A 15,319-nucleotide genomic window follows, 5' to 3' on the forward strand; every position below is an offset into this window, starting at 1 on the left:
TGCATTAAAATGTATGTCAGTATTTCAAGCTTACTCGCTCCTTACCCAGTAGTAACACATGCTTCAATTTGCAAAAATTACGAAGTTCCAAAGTCATGGCTGCCAAGCCCGTGACACACAAACGTACACAGAGGCATGAGTTGCCGCTCTTTACATTAGCAGCAAGAGCAGCAGCAACAAAAAGAGTGGGTGTGCCAGGCAGTGGCAGAAGAGTATTCTGTAGTATACATCAAGGTTTAGAGAAAATGAGGAATGACAGAAATTCTCTACAAATCAGGAACAAAAGCTTTCATGAAACTGAACTCTTTAGCAGTACAAAAAAGCCAAAGTTAAGACTTACAGCATTAAAAATCACATCTATTTCAAGATAGATGACCCCCTTTGTTGGCCCTGTCAGCTGCTTGTTTTTCAAGACGTAGGCTTTCTGTTCACCATTTTGAATCTGCAGGAAAAGGACATGACAGCCGTCTGTCTCGCGGTCTCCGCTGAATACACCCCCCCGGTGACCCCTGACCCCCAGCTGCTGAAACTGACAGAGAACCCAAAACAACTGTGGCAAGTCTGACAAGTACCTGTTCATTACCAGGACCGAGTCTGTCAGGAAAAATTAACTATCATGGGATTCAACATGGCCGTGAATTGAGTATGTTAAAATTTTAGTGTTCTTATTACAGATCTTGGTTGAGAAATGACAGACACAGAGCTGCAAATCTTCCCCCCCCGCCCCCCCCGCCCCCTTTCTTTCTTCCACACACACACATGCCCCCCCGCAGCTTCAGCAGGAAAAATTCAGAGCGGTATGTCAGGTGAATGAAACTTACAGACAGCAATGGTATAGCGACTTTGCCTAGAAAGTCAGCGGTCCGATCGCGGTCTTCGTCATAAACTGTCACTTCAAGCACCGAGTGGATGTCTTTAATATTGCTACAAAGGGAGAAGCAACGAGAAGAAGTCATCTACACCAGCGTGAAAGGTTAGCAAAACCAGATACCCGTCTATTTTCCCAAGCCATGGCAGAGAACAGAACTTAAGTAAATGGGGCATCACCCCTCCATATAACCAAAATGCTTTCTAAGGGCTGCCGCGATTGCTCACGCTCTCTGCAAGCCCTTCCCATCAGAACTTTTCCAAAGAATGTTGCTTTAAATCTGCTACCTGGGGTTTGCGCCACAGGAGCTGCGAGGAGAGCCAGCACACAGCAGCACAGGGGGATTTACAGCCGCCAGCAGCAGGACGGAGAGCCTTTAAAGACTATGCCTTAAACACCGCTACCCTCACAGCAATTCCCACTGCAACTACTGTGCAATCTGTAGGTTTGTCAACGAAAATAATTACGAGCTACACGAGCCTGCCCCTGCACTGAGAACAAGCTCTTTAATTCTGAAATCCTTGCTTAATTGCAAATATACAAATCGTCACAACAAATTAGGAACAAGCAAGACAAAACGATGCCTTTTTCAGCTACTACTGTTTTTTGCCTGCCAGCTATTAAACACTCCACCACCATGCACAAACAAATGTCACTGTACATTGTAAACTCTCGAGTGAAAAATCCACATTCCTTATTCAGAGGAAAAAAACCCAACAGAATTGTTTGAGAGAACTCATTTTTGATCAAACAGCTGATCAGGAAATACAAACTCAAGCAATTTAACTTTGGTAAAATATACAGCTCCAAATGAAACTGGACTGCTAGCCCAAAATTAATTAACAAATCTGAAGATAAACAAAAGTCAATGATAACATACACAGAAGAGAGGTGAAAACTCTCCTTAAAGGCCTTTTGAATTTTTCTGTTTCATTCCTTGTTAGTCTTTTGTCCTCTACAAAACCAGGCAATTTCTTATGCAGAGAACACTGTCGAGCAGTAAAGGTTGATTAGCTACTGGCTTCATTAGTATGTAATTAACAATAAATTAATGAAGAATTTTGTGTGGGTTTGTAGATACATACATGAGAACTACATTAATAAGCTATAAGAAGTACAACTGTTGTAAGATTTGTTCTTTTGTTCTGAGTTCATTCCTGAATGCTCACTGCCCGGCTACAGATGCCAAATAAATGAATGATGAATTTGGGGGGATGGGGATGGGGCGAGGCCGGGGGGGTGGGTGGTGGGGGTGCGGAATTAAAATCAGACTGAGTTTTGAGATCAAGGGCAAAATACAGCATTTTCATTAATGATAAAGTGAAGCCAGTGTACACAAAGCTAAAGCTTCTACTGGTTTTGCAGTGAATTGTTAGCTTATTTCAGCAGCAGAGAAACCCGCAACTGATCAGTTTTCTACTCGGCGGTGTCACATTGCAGTCAGACACAGAGAAACAGGGAGAAAAAGAAGCAAGACAAATAACAGGAACATTTTGTTTGTGGATGACTTTTCTATTTTGACAGCTTTTTGCTGTCTTCAAGATAACAGAAGGATAAAACAAAACCCCGACCGCATCGCTTCCCAATAAACTAAATGTTTCAGACTGCATTCTACCCAATAGCCACATTGTACTGGTACAATACTGGATGATATTGTGAGAGGTGCAGTTGGTAAATGGAAAGAACAAGTGGAAAGTATCTGATCGTAATTCAGAGAAGTATAAATCCATTTAAAATTCCTTTAAACAGTTACCTAATGTTTACTGACATTAACAACCACATTTTAATTAAGGTCATAATCATAATATCCCTTTTTCCACCCAAAACTGCAGACTGGGTTTGGCCCTTGACACTCTCACTGGAGCTGGCAGGAGTCTGGGGCGCTCAGCAGTACTCATACCTGGTTCCCAAGAAACAGACCTTGCTTTTTTACCTTATTAAAATGGCACCTCTTCTCTAATTTTTTTCTCATGTTTTTAATCCTCAAAAAAGTATTACACTGCTTGGTTTAGAAATACTGGTGTGTGATCGCTATCTTTCTTCAGAAACAACAGCAGGTATCTTCAATTCACACGTACATCCCTTCCACACCCTCCATTCTCAAAGAAAACCACAGCCTAACCGCAACCCCCCAACACGAGATCCAGACACCTACAATGTGAAGATTTTGTTCCATTCCGGATTGAGGTTCTTGTAGATGGTGTGTGTCAGCAGTCTGTCATTGTTCAATTCAACTACACAAAACGGATCACTTTTACCTATAAGAGAAAATTTTGAACAAAATTTATGAACCAAGAAAGCACACCATGAGCAAGGTTTAAATAAAAATTAGTTTTGGTGGCTTTTTTTTATTATTATTATTTCTGTAAAGCTGCATTGTAATTCTCTCAGGAATTAATTCTGGGAAGTCCTATGGCCTGCATTACATTCAAGATGATTGTAACAGACTGTTCATCTCTGTAATCTATTAACATTCTTCACTGAAAGAACATCTTTTTTGTCTTTAAAAAGAGAAATGAAAAGAAAAAAATCACCATACAGTCTTTTCTGATGAAAAAACAGCATGCTCCTAAAAGGTGCCAAGCACCCTTCTGAGACAGCTAAGAGAACTTTAACGGTGCCAATCCTACATCGACTGTAATAATAACATAATTAGAACATTTTGATTCATAGGAAATGTATTATTCCATATTATTTGTAATAACATAGCACCTATGACACTTATCCAAAGACTACATGCTTCACGCTGTAAAAATCCTCTCCCCAAAATCAAAAAGCCTTAAAGGCAGTCTCAGATAAAAGCCTAACACCAGAGAAAGTGGGCAAGTACAATTAAACAATAAGACGATATCAGTTGGAATGATGGGCTGTAGTTTCAGCACAGCAGAAGCTCAAACGTGGTTGAGGTTTTCGTATACATTAAAGCACAATGAAGTAGCTTTGCATATATTTACAAGAAGGTCCCTCAGCATGAAAGCCACCACAGGATAAAGTATGAAGATGCTGCTTTGAAAATGCAGCATATAGATAATGGAAGCAGTATCCTAGACTGGATATGGAAGTTGATTTGGGTTTTTTTTGTTTGTTTGTTTTTTGGTTTTTTGGGTTTGTTTTGGGTTTTTTTTTTTGTCTAAAGAAAAAGAACAGGGAAAGCAAGTGTATATGTGGGGGTACACCTGAATGCGAAATAAGCTGCTTACAGCCAATGACTCAGGTGCTTAGGTATCAGGCAAACAGCAAGGAAAATAATCCCGACTGGAATTTTAGGGTGAAGATGGGAAACTTTTATTAAGCTTTTCCTCAGTTACCCACAAGGTCAAGGTTTGTATTTGCAAAGGAGAAGAAGGAAAGTATACACCTGAATCTCATGCTTAACTACAGCTTGGCTGTGTAAAAAAAGAGCTTTCCAAAGAGGGAAGAAGCCAAAGAAGGGAAGATTGGTACCTCCAGGGATTTGGGCCAACCCTGAAATTTCCTGGAAGGGTAAGAAGGTGTGAGGAAGATCTGAGGGACAGCTATGATGGAAGAAGCAGTAATGAAAACATGAGGAGCATGGTGAGAAGACAGTTGCAATAAAAAGGCAATAAACTGAATAAATCACAGTGTGGAGTAAATTATTTAACTCATATTTCAAGTTGTGACAGTAATGACAAACACTATAAATGCTAGCCAAGACAGAGATGCTCTCCCTCCCACCTATTTTTATTTCCTCCACTAATTGAAGAGAACAACCTTTGCCTTTGGCACAGAATACAAGTGTATGCATTATTTTCATGTGAGGCTACAAATATATAAGTAGAAAGCTGTAGAATAAATTGTTCCCAGAACCCAAGGAAACCTTGTCTGATGGAAATTAACAACCAAGTTGCATGCTACAGTATGGCTCATTCCCATCTCTGGACTTCCTTTGGGCACCCAAGTGTTTGGAAGTTAGTGTTGGCATCGGCCTTCCACAATCAAATCTAGCACACTAAGCAACTGTGTTCCACAATTAGTCCAATAACTCTGTAATGCTTTGTCACGCATTATAAGAAGCCATAAATTGGATAGTTCAATGGGGCTACATTAATGATATTAGGAAGGCATGTAATTTGTTTCATACCTTATACAAATGACAATTAAATCGATATTTAGACAAAGCTGTCCAGGGGTCATATCTCCCAAACTGCAGTATTGATTCAGACTACATCAGAGGTTAATGTGCATATTATTAACTTTAATGATAAAGAATAATTGTTTTAAACACATTGTGAATTACAGTTAGGGCTGATGTTTATCTTCTCTGGTAAACAATATACTGCTGAATCTTTCCCATAAAACTTGAGAAATGATTAATTCATTAGCCAGCAGAGATGGATATATCACACATCTCCATGTTCTCCTACTTCACAAGCCTAAAAGGCGGTAGGCAACTTAAACAATTCATATTTACTTCAGTTCTTTACGTTCCAGTATTTGAAAACAAAACACACAAGAAGGCAGAATAGCAAGGCAGAACAGGTGAGCTAGGTAGGATTACTGATTTCATTTTTTAAACCACCATCAATCATATTTGCATATGATGGTACAATGCAATTTGTGCTTATTAATTGTACACAAATGCAGGAAAATGGACTGCAGTGTCTAAAGGCCATCCTCTGTAAACAAAGATAAGGTATTTACTACATTCATTTATTTTCTAAATTTGTTGACATGTACTTTTTCAATGACTCCTTACAGATTTATATGGACATCAATCCACTTAAGAAAGCTAAATAACATGTAACATTAATCACAGAGGTCCTTGATCAAATCAAAGACAAACTGTTTTCAGAACTAAAAAATATCCCCCCTCCCCCCACCGCCCTCAACATTTCCTGTCTCCTCCCTCCTCCAACTTGAAAACTGTTCGAGACCAAATTTGACAAAAGGAAAGATTGTGAAATGGTACAAGGGAAGGCCCAAATGTCATGGTTGACAAGTGGAAGTTTCACGGCATTGAATACCTCTACTAAGGTATACTGGTTTTTACCGTATGAGGAGGCTATGAAGTTCCCATATGCAAAGCCCTTCACCATTGCCTATGGGCACTTCTTCCATATGCTAAAACACTCATAACCAAGCTGGGTATCTGAAAGGCAACACTCTTCGCTGACGTGCTAAACATATGGTATGTGCAAACGATATTTGGATACCAACCCAAATAAGTGAACATGATCCAGCAAGACAAAGCCAGAGCAATGTACAAGTACTTGGTGAAACTCATATCCATCTGTCATCTTTCAAGTTCTCATTATTAGAAGGAATAACTGCAATCTTAACTGTTGCTGACAGCCACGGCAACCTGCTGCATGGCAAGAGTGTTCAAAATAATGGGATCATTCCCAATGAAAGCCTTAAGAGAGCACTAAAATAATAAAAGACATTGTCCTTTGGTCTCCATGGTCTCTAGGAGGACCAAGGAAATCTAGGAACTTACAATGCATATTCACCAGTGTATTACTCAAAACCAATACCTCAAGCACAACACATACTCTAACCAAGGCAGCCTCAGACAACTTTTGTCTAGTTAATTCAGCTAGCAATTTCCAACAAGACACAGATAAATGGTTTTCCTCATTTTTATGTGAAAGAACCATGTGTTCTGAAAAGCATGTGCTGTCCATCTAGCAGCTCTAAAACTATACTTAAAAACCTTCAATTAGTCTTGTGTTGCCTAAGCTCAGTTACATCATTGCAAATTATGTTGTCATCACAAGTATGCCTTTCACTACAGAGTAAATCACGACTGTCATATACCACCTGTCATACGTCAAGATATTCTACTCAAATTCCTCTGTCTACTGAGGATGTTCCAACTAGCTCTCTGCTCTCTGCCTTCCGCAGGCCTCCAGCTACTGTTCCAGTGGCTTTAGAGGTACTAAACGCTGTTGATCAGGAGGGCAGCCACAAACTTCTGAATACAGCCCAAAATATGTGCTCAGTGCTATCCAAGTGTAAGAGACCACCACATGCTTAAGGCACTCACACATTAAAAGCACACTCCCAGCACAGCCGTAAACAGCACTTAACGATTTTGAGCAATCCCATGACTTCATTGGGACTAAACACTGTTTGAAGGAATTAATGATACAAGTAGGTTAACAAAAAACAGTGAAAGGTACCCTCCAACTTATTGAAATCACACCTGCGGTAAAAGCTCAATAAGAAGTAAACTGAATCTTATTAATCCATTCTGGTGCTGTAATGTCTCATGCTTTTTGGACTCTACTTGTACAGTCCTAAGGGCTCCTGAAATGACAGAAATAAAAGTGCTAATTTACAAAATACATGTAATAATCTCGAAGGGAAAGCAGCTTGTCTTTCAACAGATCTCCCTCACCTTTGTTCTCCCCTCTACAGACCTGGACTACCTAAGAATGTCCCCTAGAAGGAATTCTACTTTTTAATGTAAGCTACCCCTGAAAAAAATTAAAAAACACTTATCTTTTGAAGCTTCCCATTTTATTCAGCATGCTGCCCATTGCATCTGCTTTGACAGATATCCTTGTTTGCGCTGCACTGTATTGAATTTAAACTTTAAACAGGCGTCAAGACAGGAGCGCAAACTGAACTATTTTACTTGGATCTCAGTATTTTACTTCAATCAGCATTGCGTCCCTCATGTTGCACACTATTCACACCTTAATTAAAAATTAAGTCTTTTGCTTGTCACCTTACTTCTCAGAAATAATGCATGCCCCTGGATGAATGGTACACCCACGAGCTGAAACCAGCCCAACTCCGCAAGAGTGGTTAAGTTGCAAGAGAGGCTACCCAGGAACTAGAGAGGTCTCATTTGTTATTTGCTTCACAACCCAAAGTCTCCCACAGCCCAGGAAGTCCCTCACAACAGAAATAAAGTCAGTTCAGAGCCGGGATCCATTACCCGGACCTCAGGAGGCTGGCCACTGGAACAAAATTTTTCTGCTGCAGTTATCTAAAATACACTTTTTTATCATAGAAAAGAGACTTCCATAGTGACAATTTTTAACTGCTTCTCAAAATATTTAGAAAATCAAACCAACAAAACCTCAACCTCTGCACAATTTTAGGTTCTGAATTTTCTTCTCAAGTTGCCACAGCACCGCATCGCCTAACAGTTTTGCAGTCTTTTCTGCTTGGAAAAGTTTGGGAAAGGCCCTTTCCACCAGTTCAAAGGCCACAGGACCTCCACATTTGTAGGTCAGCTGGCTCGCTTTGCTGGAACTGATCAGTGAGCACCAATGATGTGAAGTGGCTTGTGAACCCTTGAGAACTGATGTTCTAGGGCTGCAGAACAGGTCTCAGACATATGCCACTGCAGCCTACCTTCCAGGCTGGAGGTGAGCTCGGCACTGTCCAGTCTAGTGGGCAAGTAAAACAAAATGTTGGGCATCGTCTCAAATTCAACTCCAAAAGCACTGCTTTTTTTTCGCAAGAGATCATATGACATGTGACCGATTCAGATGCAAGTATCTTTTGTTTGTATAAATATGAACTTTACCTGAATATTAGAGCTGTCAAACTGCAATACAATATAATTAATACTTCTGGGTAAGTTAAACAGATATGTCCTTCAGTGGTTCCTGAGGGGGAAGTTGTCTAATAAAAATTTTTGATTCTCGGTAGATTGTTTTCCCAGCAAAAATTCATTTTGGGGCACAGCAATACTTCCAAACAGGGACTTCAACTCAATGTAATTGCACTTCTGCATGCACTTTCTAGCTCCACTTGTACACAAAGCAGAGTCTTCCTTGATGAAAAGCTATCAAAGCTTAAATCTACATTTCTTGCTTGCCATGTTTTATACAAGTTAAACTGTGATGTCCTTTATTAGAAAACTCTATTAAGTACATGCTTTTGTCTCCAGAAAACTGCATGTTGTCTGCATATTGCTCGTTTAGTATCATAAAAAAAGGAGACTTTAGTTAACAAACATATGGAAACATCCATATTTCATACAGTAAGACAATTCCCCGTTTTAGAGAGAAAAAAGACACCTGTGTACAGTCATAAACATAATGCTTTTCTGATTTCAGTCTTTGAAAAAACAGCCTGCAGGAAAGTAAATAATCAGAAAGACCATCAGTCACTGCAGAATGACTTTTTCTTTCTTAATCAGGGCTGCCATGGACTCTTAGAAGGAACTCCCATTGATGCAATTGCTTTTCAGAGTAGATGCAAAGCAAGAAGTGTGTGGCAGACCCACCTGAAACACTTATTTCACTTCGTAAGGATTAACTTGCAAAGGACAGCAGACAGCATGGGGCTAGCTCCCTGTGAGCCCTGCGGAGATATTTCTACCACGGCTATAGAAAGCACGCATTGCTTCAGTGTATGTCCAGAGACACAAATAATTTTCTAGTTTTGTTTCTTCAGTAGTTTTCTCAACAAAAGCAACCATGTGGCAGGCTAAATATAGATTGACGTTTAGCATTTACCTGCCACTGATCAGTCTGTAAAGCCATATAAACTGACAGGTCAACTCTAGCATTGGCTAGACCATGAAACTGATTGCAAGCAAATAACTAACTTTGTTTTGAACTGTTACACAATTTTTTGCATTGTTCACATTACATTATCAAAACCAAACTGCAATCACCAAGACAACTGAAAACATTTTGGACAGTATAAAAAATTAATGAAGACACTTCAATTCCACTTCTACTATTTTTAAAAGTCAAGCTCACAAACCCTGACTTCACAAAGTTCAACCAAGTTTAATGTGGTTATGAAAGCTGAAATATTGCTTGAATATTTCATAGGCTATTATGGTTCTCCCCTACCGCTGGCCATGCCTGTCTATTACGGATCTAAGTCCTCACAGCCAAAAAAGGCCTTTATTTTTTGGGAAGACAAGACAGCCAGTTCATGACTCTTGGGGGGCAGTGCCACTCATGCAGACGCTAATGTCACTAATGTTGTTCCAAGCTCCCTGCCAGCCAGCTGCTTGCAACAGAGCAGTTGGTCTGACCTTTGGCCAGGAGCAGGAATGGCTCAATAGCATGAGAAGCTGCCTTATCTAATGGATTAAGTACAGGACCCAAGCCAAATGCCAGCTTTGACAAGGACTTGCTCTGTCGGCCTTAGCTGAGTCAGTTAACCTTTCTTAGTTTCCCATCTTTAAAATGGCAATGATAATTCCTCTTTACCAGCACTGCTGCAAACGTGTTGCAACGGACTGGTATCTCGAATTCATGAGATACCTTTACCAGGTGATTCTGTGTAGTGCTACAATCATTTTAAACTCATTTCCACACAATATTTACAGAAAAAAAAATATTAATAATCACAAGTCATCCTTTCACTGTATATTTAATTCTAAATCCTATGGGTCACCAAAAATGTCTTTTAAATCCTAATTTTGCCAGGATTAGTACCCTAACACTGCCACTTTCTTAAAAAAAAAGTAGCTTTGCAGTAAACGATATCAGACTGATGTCTTCAGTCGACCTGTACGATAGGACCAGGTGAAATTTTATCTGCCGTAGAAGATGGCCCATCTAGTAGATTTCCGTACTTTGTGAAGATAATTCAAGTGTATATTGAAATCTGGTTGCACTAATTGACAGAGAAAATTACTTTTAGAACCATATTTCCAAAGGGCCTCTGAATTTATTCCTTCAATTTTCCATGCATGGGCTTCCATACCTTTGTGAATTTAACGTTTGTGTACATCACTCTGACATTTCCTAGCATTTGAAGAACAATTTCAAAGACTATTTTTGCACATGTGGTATTAGGACATTTTAGTAGAACAGATTTTAGAAAACTAATTTACATTCTGCATATTTAGCCGTCTTGGTATCTTGATCCTACTTTCAAGTGCTTTAATCAAAATTTTAACATGGAATTTTCTTAGAAGAGAGGCTGAATTCCAGACATAAAACTGAAAAAGAGTAAGGAAAAAAAAAAAATAAATCTGCCTCATTTTTTATGCTTAGTTTCTGTTCTTCAGAGGATGAGATGCCTGAAAAGCTTTTGGCTCTAAACCTAAATGCTACTGAGCTCTTTAGTAAAATCTGCACGACATACCAGGTTCTGAAATCACGGCACCCAAAAAAGCTGCAGACAATTGATTAATAATGAGGTCAGAAATACAAATAAATTTACTTCTAATGAAGACTGGAGACACAGTAATCAAAGTGTTAAAAATTCATTTCATGCACATCTCATTTGCCTCTTAGCTGATATTTATCACATAATTCTGTGAGAAAGTAGAGGCCTAAGATGCTCCAGATAAATGTCTCAATTAATTGTACAGAGGTAGCCCTCTTTGAGCTGAACCAGAGCTGTGAGCTCTTTATTAAAAGCACTATTCTGTAGCCTGTAACCTTGTTCCTTGACTCCTCTCTAGTTTCCAATTTAAACAAGTCCCCATGCGGCCCGCTCTAAAGGGCTTTGTCTCCCTGTCATTGTTAAGAGAGCCGAGGCATCCTGGAAGTGTGAAATCAGACCTCATGAGCTGAACAGTTCCCCAGGGAACGCCGGACTGCGCAGAAGGTCAAAGTCATGGGCTGGACCATCTGAAAGCGTCTGATCGCCGGTCTGTGACACAGCGAGTGGGGTGGGGGCAGGGGGAGAGGGGAGCCAGGGGGCTGGAATGAAACACATCTTAATTAAAGCCCAAAGACAGCAAAACAAACTGTTTTCGAGGCAGGCTGTCACAAGGAGCTTGGATTTTGCTCTGCTAATGAATCCGAGTTGCTAACTATTATTCCTTAAAACAACAGCACTTTCGCCAAAGCCGACCAGACCTGTGGCACATCTTTTCCCACTCTGCTTGCCTCTCATCAGTGATAAGGCAGAGGTTTTGAGTTTTATTTCCTGGTACAAGGAAAAGGAGGGTTGCATCTTTGCCCTGGTTATAGGAGGTGCAGCCGCTGCCTGCAAAGCCGGCGGCAGCCTCCCACCATGACCCACCTACACTTGACATGGCTGCACAGGGAACATGCCGACACCCCTATGGCCTGAATTGGCATGGTGCCTGTGGCACTGCATTGGGTCTGTTGCCTTCCAAACCTCATACAAATTAGGTGAACACAATATGGATTAATTTCAGAGTCCAACTGGCAAGATGAGCCCATTATAATCTGCGTTTTACTGCACCATCAGTATATTCCTTCATGTAGAAGGAGGCCACTGTAGGCACAGGCGCTGCTATGCCAGGACCCCACCAGCAGCCCAGCCCTCGCGAAGGCCCACCAGCCTCCCAGAGGAGCCGCAAGTGAGCCAAGACTGGGGGCAAGGGGGAAAGATACCTTCTTTGGCTGAGGATTTAGGGGGAAAAGAGCCCTGCAACAAGTCACTAAAACACAATGGAAGATTTGATTTAAATGAAACTTTCCTCTCAGGGAGAAAAGGAAAAAGTGACCACCACAAGCAAACATCTTTCCATTTGTTAGATTAGTTTCAAAAAAACATATTAAAAATATGTGTTTTCCAGGAAGGGGTACTTGCTATGACTGCAGTTTCCAACAGAACCTAATTTTGCATTGGCGGAAGCCCTAAAATTTTGTCTGGGCCACGGAAAGATGCTGTTTTTCTGGAGCAAACATCCTCATAGCCCCTGCCATTCTCCCTAAGGCCCTGGTCCTGGAAGACATCCTTTCTTTCAGCTCTCCCCAAAAGCACTGTGAACCTTCAAGCACCGTCGGGGAATCTGCCAATCGCTCAGTGGTCCTCCCTCTCCTAGACCTCCCTTGCAAGCAGGCTGAGTGAGGAGAAGTCTCACGTTGTCCTTTTCTGGGGTATTTTGAAAACCCAGTTGTGGCACATTCAAGTGCCCCATTTTCAAACTGGTGGTGCCCACTTCCTCCCCTGCTCACGTCAACCAAAACTTCAGCCCTGCCTGGCATCTTGTTCAACACATGTACGTCGGGGGTGTGTGCTGTAAACAGCATCCTGAACCACCAACTTAAATCTCCCTCTTAAAAAACCCACATGACAAACACCACCCCATCGCACCCCGTACTAACCTTAAAAATTTGAAGTGCACTGTCCGACACTGGGCTATTGAGACTGGAGAAAAAACTACCCACAACTATCAACAGTTTATTAGGGGCTTTACTGAAGTGACCTACTGTAGTAGCATTCAGCTGAACAAGGCTATGGGCTTTCTGTGGAAGGGAGAAGAATTGAGGGTTTCATTAAAAAGTAATTTGTGCTTTTTACTCATTCATTCAACGGGAGTCTCAATTGCTCTTTATTCACACAGAGTTAATACAGTATTACAATGCTGCTCAATGAATGTATGGTAACAAAAGAAAAATTTCACATTTTGAAAGGGAAAAAAAAAGTCCTTTGCAACTGTAGTAAGATTGATGACTACTTAAAAGATTACAGAAATCTTTTTCTGTCTGTGCTTATGCTTAATGATGGAATATTAAGGATTTTTAAAATCCATTCAGCCCAAACTAATAAATTTTGATTTATTGCTTCACATGAAAAGATTGCTGAAAGTGAAATGGGATATCTTCAGCAGACAGGAAACGGAGCAAACCACACAGGTACCATACAGGTGTGTCAGCTACTTTTCAGACTCAGGGGAGGGCAAAAGATTAACTCTGCAAAAATGATACAGTAAGAAGAGCAAACTACTCCATAGCTTTTACTCATACAAGCAATCCTTAGTCGTGTAAGCTGTACCACTGATGACAGTGCTCTCCACACTGACTAATAAGTATTGCTCAGTCAAAGAAAGGTGGAGGGTCAAGTTTTACACAATTTTGCAAACATGATTTATTGACAATCACCAAATAACTACTTAGAGTTATTTCTAAATATTAGTATTCAAAGTTTAATCTGAAATGGACGAGCTGTATATACCCACAAGTTGCTAAAAATAGCTATAAATTACTGCAGCATTTAATAAAAGCCCTTTGTCCTCTTTTCAAAAGACCAGGTGATTTTGTCCAAAATATACAATGATTTCTGTAATGTCTGGAATGCACAGCCATTTCACAAACCATATCTGCTGTTTAAATGTTTTTTTCTTGCTAATAAACAAAACATGTGGGAGACAGGAAGGTACTGAATGTTTTTCCCCTGTCTTCCTGACCATCACTTTAAATGCAATATCGGAAAATTTTTGGTAGCCCTGTACATCTTTAATTGAATCAAATGTATTTCCAAAAAATTTGTTCAACCAGCACAAATGACATGTTGATCTGGAAAAGTCGAAGACTGAACGAGGTCAGGGACTGAATTATCCCATTTGCCCCTGAATAACTTAATCTCTCTCTCTGTTCAGACCACATTGGATTATAAGGTCAAAGCAGAGAGGAATCTTTAGAAGCATTTCTCCAACCTCCCTGAAAATAGAATCTGTTATTTTGCGTGCCACAAACTGGATGATCAGTTTCAACAATAAAATGTCTGCTCTGTTACATTCTCTGAGAAAAAAAAAAAAAAATACCGGTACTCAAGCTAATTTTTAAAAAAAACAACTGCTCCTATTAACAAAACATTTAAGTCCAAATTGTAGTTAAAGCAGCTAGATTAATATAGTTTCTTTTTTTGCTTGTTTTTTGCTGTTGTTTTTTTTTTTTTTAAAGCAGAGATGGCTATTTTCTGAAGCAGTTCATTTTGCTCCATTCAACTTGTGCAGCGTGAAGGTGATTGTACTTCCAGGAGGTAACTTGGACATTTCTGGAGAAATATAGTCAGTATGGCTGAAGTACTTTTTTTTTGTTATTTTGAAAAGCAAAAGGTTATATTATCCATTCAGCTTATTTCACATAAAATAGAAAACAAAAAAAAGATTTTATTTCCCTTCTTAAACAGATAACCAATAGTTATAGGAAACTGCATTTATTCTAAATGTCTGAAACCAACAGCAGCCTTGCTAACTATCTGGCAGATAGCAAGTGGTTCTTTTGGCAACAACTTTAAAGTAGTATGTAAGTCTAGCACCTTTTGCCTTGTCCTCTGGAATTCAGCTTTATTTCAGATAATTTTTTATATTTTAATCTACTAGAAAAAGAAGTCTTTCCCATGTATCTTTTCCAGGAACTCTGATCAAGAACGTGTATTTCACCCTTCTGAGAAATAATAACCTTTTTGGGCTCTGCTGGCATTAGAATGACCTGTTGCCTTGCTTACAAAACTTTTGTTTGTTCGTCTGCAGGTTTTTTCCTCAATGAGCAGAAGGTGAGACTGTATAAACAGACAATATTGTTTGGATAAACTTATGTTTTAAACATTTATTTTTCCCTTTGAAAAAGGCCCAGTCTTAATATGGTATTTAGTGTCACAGAAACTAAATGAATACTTGCCTGTGACGTCCGCTGCCATCAATGCTTCTGCCCTGATGACCTTCACCTGAAGAAATCCCACATCCTTCATGTTACGGAACATCGTCATTGGACTCTAAAAAAATTATAAAAAGAAAAATAATTCTGGATGGCAAAAGAGACAAACCAAAATCAATATCAATAGCCTCCTCCCTAG

At 39.8% G+C, this 15,319-nt stretch overlaps 1 protein-coding gene across 4 annotated transcripts in view; it reads right to left on the reverse strand.

Annotated features, from left to right (window-relative positions):
* The window catches only part of MCTP1 (multiple C2 and transmembrane domain containing 1), a 276,103-nt gene that overhangs the window by 96,900 nt on the left and 163,884 nt on the right, over positions 1-15,319 (reverse strand). For all 4 annotated transcript variants that reach the window (XM_037374432.1, XM_037374433.1, XM_037374434.1 and 1 more), the window contains 4 exons: positions 15,145-15,238; positions 3,024-3,126; positions 822-924; positions 341-442 (listed from right to left, as the gene is read on the reverse strand). In XM_037374432.1, coding sequence (XP_037230329.1) covers positions 341-442; positions 822-924; positions 3,024-3,126; positions 15,145-15,238 — 402 coding nt within the window. The remainder of the gene's footprint in view (positions 1-340; positions 443-821; positions 925-3,023; positions 3,127-15,144; positions 15,239-15,319) is intronic.

This window comes from Falco rusticolus, chromosome Z (genome assembly GCF_015220075.1).
Source record: "Falco rusticolus isolate bFalRus1 chromosome Z, bFalRus1.pri, whole genome shotgun sequence".
In the NCBI taxonomy this organism is placed as follows: domain Eukaryota; kingdom Metazoa; phylum Chordata; class Aves; order Falconiformes; family Falconidae; genus Falco; species Falco rusticolus.